Source organism: Phyllostomus hastatus, unplaced genomic scaffold, assembly GCF_019186645.2.
Source record: "Phyllostomus hastatus isolate PE091 unplaced genomic scaffold, TTU_PhHast_1.1 phas_contig_210, whole genome shotgun sequence".
In the NCBI taxonomy this organism is placed as follows: Eukaryota; Metazoa; Chordata; class Mammalia; order Chiroptera; family Phyllostomidae; genus Phyllostomus; species Phyllostomus hastatus.
Window position 1 is genome coordinate 14148693 of NW_025333737.1, and position 6000 is coordinate 14154692.

A 6000-nucleotide genomic window follows, 5' to 3' on the forward strand; every position below is an offset into this window, starting at 1 on the left:
TTTCTTGTAGCTTCTTCAATAAATGTCTCTATTTTTCGTATTAAATGGCTGGATACCTTCTGGATAGATCTTGTATATACCACTTTTATAAAAATAGAAACCAAAAAGGTTGTTGCCATTTTAGGAAAACAAAGCCCAGGTCACTGACTTTTCCTTTGGGGCTTCCTGGCTTTCCTGGTTTGTGAGAACCGTTCTCAGACCATCACAGTGCTCCACACCACCCAGGGACACACGGAGTTCATGGTTCATTCTTGTGTGCTGCGTTATTTTTAGAGGCAATTATCAGAATAGGAACATTTAAGTGGTGATAAAGGCATGTGTAAATGAGGAATGTTTGTTGTAAGTATTTAACTGCTTCCTCTCTTTTGTGGTTATTCCTTGTCTTCTCTCTTTTTTAAAGGTATGGTTTCCGGAAACCACCATATGTAGAGCTGAAAGCTCGGCCAAAACTTGGAGAGAGAGAGGTGACTTTAGTTCATGTGACAGACTGGATAGAGAAGAAACTGGAGCAGGAGTTTCAGGTAAAGCCGCAGTCATCTAGTGTTTCACAGTGAGGCTGAAAGCTCCAGGTCGAGAACAGGGGCTCTGCTTCCTGTGTATCAGGGTCCTCCTCTGAGGACCCTCATCCTAGGAAAGTACACATATGATCAGACAGGTCTAAAATTTCAGGTACGGTTCCAAAAATTCATCTACAGCGCCCTGTTTAGTAGTCTTCAAAAAGGAACCCAAAAGGAGGGGTCAAGGAGCAAAATGACTGTCTTGCACCAGTATGCTTGGTCAAGGGTGAGCCCTCTGACTCTGTGGGCCCTGGAGGTGGCTAGCTAGTAGCGCCGACCAAGTGGTCAGCGAAGTTGCTCCTGCCCTAGGTGATACCCATCTTGCTCCGCTTGTTCAGTTCCCATGGAAACCCTTCTGCGTATAGCTGTCCCCAGCCCTGGGAACCTAAATATGCACCGGGCCTGTCCCTGCCCTGTGGATCTAGGGCAGACTTGGAGGGCATCTTGGCTTAGTTTACTAAGCCAGAGCTCATTCTCCAAGTCTGTCTTCTGCATTTAGCCACCACAGGTTAATAGCAGTGTAGCCAAGCCCTGGGATGAGCTATTCTTTTTTAATCAAATTTAATCAGATTATTTGAGGCACATTTGTATTTCAAGGTTTTATGGATTAGCAGTTTATTTACTTTATACTGAATTTCACCTTTAGAAGAAGACTCATATGTTTTTGCAGTGGTATGTTTTGAGTTACTGCCTTTAAAACTGTTTTTATTTTAAAGCTGTAAATATAACTGAAAACCAATTTCAGGACAGCTTTATATCACCAAACAGAAAAGTGCTTCTTCCTCACCGCCCCCCTGCCCCCCCATTTAAAAAAACTTTTCTTGCCCTGACTGGTGTGGCTCAGTGGCTTGAGTGCCAGCCTGCCAACCAAAGGGTCACTGGTTTGATTCCTAGTCAGGACACCTGCCTGGGTTGCAGGCCAGTTCCCCAGCAGGGGGAGCATGAGAGGCAACCACACTTGGTGTTTTTCTCCCTCTTTCTCCCTCCCTTCCCCTGTCTAAAAATAAAATCTTAAAACAAAACAAAACAAAAACCTTTTTCTTATCTCCCTAGATTCTACATTAGGCATTTCGGTGGGTCGGGTCATCTCTTCTATGGGAGTCAAGGTACACGGAGTAAAAGGACAAGGGGGCAGGTCGGTGCCTGGTATTTCTGAGGCAAACTGGGAAGTTGAAGGAGAACCGCTGTATCCTCCCATAGCCCCTGGTTTCGGTTTCATTTACACTTTTGGAAGAGAGCATGCCTGAAGGTCGAATGCATTAGCAAAACTCACTGACATAAAACTAGTTTATAAACAGGCAAAGCACCTTACTATCCATTGCTGATTATCCTTTGGGTATTCACTATAGTAGGGGTTTTTGGTCTGGTTCTGGTTTAAAAGAAAATGTAATTTGTTGCTAGATTTAAATGGATAGATCCCGTGGACTATGGCTTTTGGAAATAGTAATTTAGACATGTTATGAGCAGCTTAAGCCAGTTCTCTTACAATAACATTGAGTTCATTGTCAATTTATGGATTTTTAAGAAAGGAAATGCTCCTTCCTCTTTGTTCCCATTGGGGCTTCCTTTCTGTTTTTTTTTTTTTTTTAATTTATTTATTTAGAGAGAGGGAAAGAGAGGGAGAGAAACATCAACGTGTGGTTGCCTCTCACATGGCCCCCACTGGGGACCTGGTCTGCAACCCAGGCATATGTCCTGACTGGGAATTGAACCGGCGACTCTTTGGTTCACAGCCCAAGTTCAATCCACTGAGCTACCAGCCAGGGCTGGATACTTTTATTATATGCATTTGAAATGAAAGGTTGTTTTTGCCTTTAGGTCTGATTTTTGGGGGTTCTTGTGTTCACACACTGATGTGATTGATTGCTCAACTCTTTCTAAATATGGTAAAATAATTAACTTGGCATAGGTAGGATGTTGTTTCACCTATATTTTAAAAATTTGCCTAAAGCCTAAATTATCATTGTAGGGAGGGTGGCAGCCTGAAAAAGCAAAGTGTTTTCCCACATGGCTGTTCTTTCTCCCTACAGAAAGTTTTTGTTATGCCAAACATGGATGATGTCTATATTCCTATAATGCACTCGGCCATGGACCCTCGCTCCTCTTCCTGCCTCCTGAAAGACCCACTTACGGAGGCTGCTGATCAGCTGTGATGGGTGAAGATCTGATGTCGCCAGTATTATGAGATCTAGCTCCAGGTGTGGGGTTCTTGGCTGCCATCTGTGCTGTAGCACAGGCCTTTCCTCGTGCCACAGCTTCTGCTCTCTGCCTGCCAGTGCCCATTCCACTGTGAGGTGTCATTCCATGTGTCCAGCGACTGGTGTCTGGCTTGCCTACAGCAAAGCTTTGACTCAAAGGAGATTGGAAGAAACATCGAGGTGGATCCAGAGGTTACGTGACTCACACCATGGTTTTTTTAAGTCTACCAGTTTTTGTGGCAGCGAAAGAGCACATTAAGAGCAAAGCTGCAACTGGAAGGCTTCCTTCCCCTTGCCTCAACTCCAAAGCTTTTCCTCAGGCAGCCAGAGCACAAACGGAACATTTTCTCACTCCTAGTCTGTACATGGTGCAGCCCTCCACATTCTGAATGTCAGTGTGATAACACGTGGAGGGTGGGGATGAAATGTTGTGGACAGTTTCATTGGTGATAATGAGGTATGCATAGCAACTTTTCTTCGTATTAAATTGTGCATTTCGGAAGCAAGTAGCCATAGAACATACACTAACACACTATCAGCTGCGGTGGGGACAGTGAGATTTCTGTGAACATTAGGCGAAGCCATGAGCTCAAACCATCCCAAGCCTTTTACCAATGAGGTACAATCACCTGGTTCTAATCCCAAATGGTTTCCTGAAATGAGCATATGTGAAAATGTCAAACACCACATGACCAGATCACCTTCTTTTAGTGTTCCAGGAAACTTCACACAGGTCATCTAAAGGCTCTCTTCATCTGATTAGTTCGGGATGCTTTCTGATGGCCCAAACAGAACACCTCTGATTGTGAGTCAAGACCAAGTTTGCTCAACATCAAACACTACATATCTCAAAGTTAATGACATTTCTTCAATGTTGCCAACTTTAATTTGTGCATTTGTGTCAGAATGTCTCGTTTACAAGTGTGGAGGCCCTGCCTCATTGTATAATTTGCTTTGAGAAGTACATTTAAAATTTGTTTAAAGCTGCATTCAACATCAAAATTACCTTGGGTAACTTTTGATATTTACATGTGTACTAAGCTAATAGTGGTTTTTTTAAAACAGCACCTTGCCTGAACGTGACTTTAAATTAATATATTGGAAAAAATCGAACCCTTATTTGATGACTTTAATTGCACCATTAAACCATTTGACTTAAATTTGACCATTCCAGTCGGTGTGCTGTTCTAATTTCTCATTGTGTGAGCCAGTTTGCCAGTCGGTCCGCATGTCTCGTTCACTGGTCTTTATGATTTCTGTGCAATAACTAAAGGCGAAGGACTAGATGCACTACTGTGTAGAGATTACACGACTGTACCCTGTTGCACTTAATTTAGTATGTGGGGATTTACAATCGCTTGCATTGTTTCACAAAATAAATATCTCATGTCAAATACTAGCTAAAAGCATCTAAGTTATTTCTGCTGAGTTCTGTTTAGATAGGAACAGAATAAACAGTGGGTACACAGCATGTGGGCCCTGAGCTGCCAATAGCAGCATCTCTTTTCTGGGTGATCACTGGGCCAGCACTCTCAAGGATCTCAGGTTATCCCCTCATCACACCTGACATGAGCTGGACACTATTCTCAGTCCACAAGTATTCTGAGGGGGGCAATCCTGGACTGTATTGCCCCGGGGGTTTTGTTCCTTGCCCGCCCCCCCCTTCCAGTTGCCAAAGCAGTTTACGTGGCTTCTGTGCTTCCTTGTGCTCTGAAGTGATGCACATTAAATCTAAGTCCAGGTGAGAGATTGTTCGTCACCTAGAATGTGGACTGCGAAGGAGGAATTGTGCAATTTTTTTAGGTGCTATATTGTGCCCAGTAATGCATCAGCTCTAACCTCCACAGCTACCCTGGTGTAAAATGGAACACATGTATTTGCCTAATACTTTAGCCCCACACTTGACACAGTACCCAAATAAGCAGTTGGCCCCAACTGGTAGTTTTTGAAAAAGGCCCAAGCTACACCTTGGCCAGATTAAGTTCCTCTCACATACACAACCACGCCCTTTACGTGCTTAAGGCCACGGTCCCCTCTCTCCTTTACCGCCATCCATTCCACGGTTAACTGAAGTTGCCCCTATCACTGATCAAGCAAGGACCAGAGCCAAGGCTTACAGGGCAGGCACTCGTAGGTAGCAGAGCCTACAGGATCCCCGACCTCTCCCTTACAGCATTTCAACCTTAGCTTTAAAGACTGGGTCATTACAACCCCCGGAAAACCCGCCCCCAGCATTGCTGTGCCGTCATGTAGCTCGCGGTTAAAAAGGCCGTCAGCTGGAGAGCAGTCGGCCCCAGTTATGCGCAAGCTTCTGCTCTGGCGCTGCAGCCTGACCCCCGGCACCACGCGCAGGCGCAGCGGGGGCTCAAAGGCAGCGCGTCACCCTAAGAAAAACCGACACCAGCGCTGGGGTCAAACCATTTTATTGGGAGTGTTAAGGCTGGGAGGATGAGATCCGTTGTGCTCGGCCGGCTGGGATCTGCAAGAACAAAAGCAGCGGATAAGCGGACGTGCCCCCGTGCTGGTACGTCCCCTTCTCGCCACCACGGCGGCCAGGCTCAGACTCCAGTTCGCATCACCCTTATCAGCAGTCTAACACGTGCTTTGATATAAACGTCATCACCGCCGGCCACCCGCCACCCACCAGGGGCCGACTGACCACAACCCACGACTTAAGGTACCTCACCTCCCCAGCTTCATAGCCGCAAAAAAGGAAGAGAGGAGCCCACGACTTGTACTTAAAGGAACGGGCTGGGCGGGCCTTTGCCATGATTAACGAATAGCAAGTCAAATTTCCGGCCACGAGCCTAGAAGATGGCTTAATGATTGGCCATGCTCCCTGAGTCCTCCAGAATATAGAAGGGTTGCAAGCCAGCCATGGAGATGGGAGGCGTGGAAAGACTGAGTCAGCGAATGTCCTAATTCTTCCGGATTACTTTCCACATTTCGATCGCCGGTTTGTAATTTAGCGCATCTCCTCTCTACCATCCACAAGAGAAAACTTTAGAAACAACAGAACGCAAGTAATGCCTAATTTGTTTGAGATATTCTGTGCCGGGAACTAGGCTAGGAGCTGAGGATACAAAAGTGACAAACTAACCTTGCCCCTGAATTCAGAGTTACCTCTTCCGGTAGAAAGAGCTTGTGTGTGACAGTAGAACTGTGTACAACCAAATCCTGACCGTGTGATGAATTCGCTCTATGATCTTGATCACCTAACCTTTCTGAGCCTCAGTTTCTGAAAA

General features: G+C 45.5%; 1 protein-coding gene and 2 non-coding genes across 8 annotated transcripts in view; 1 reads left to right on the top strand and 2 right to left on the bottom strand.

The window, feature by feature from the left end:
• Positions 1 to 4154, top strand: part of TEX2 (testis expressed 2) — a 94785-nt gene extending 90631 nt beyond the window's left edge. For all 6 annotated transcript variants that reach the window (XM_045836056.1, XM_045836061.1, XM_045836057.1 and 3 more), the window contains 2 exons: positions 401 to 521; positions 2588 to 4154. In XM_045836056.1, the coding sequence (XP_045692012.1) occupies positions 401 to 521; positions 2588 to 2710 (244 nt within the window). In that variant the 3' untranslated portion in view covers positions 2711 to 4154. The remainder of the gene's footprint in view (positions 1 to 400; positions 522 to 2587) is intronic.
• Positions 4155 to 5000: 846 nt separating this feature from the next.
• LOC123817806 lies at positions 5001 to 5133 on the bottom strand. Its single transcript, XR_006785519.1, has one exon. It is a non-coding gene; the product is annotated as a small nucleolar RNA SNORA76 (small nucleolar RNA).
• A 178-nt stretch (positions 5134 to 5311) lies between these two features.
• On the bottom strand, positions 5312 to 5381 carry LOC123817782. Its single transcript, XR_006785497.1, has one exon. It is a non-coding gene; the product is annotated as a small nucleolar RNA SNORD104 (small nucleolar RNA).
• Positions 5382 to 6000: the final 619 nt, after the last annotated feature.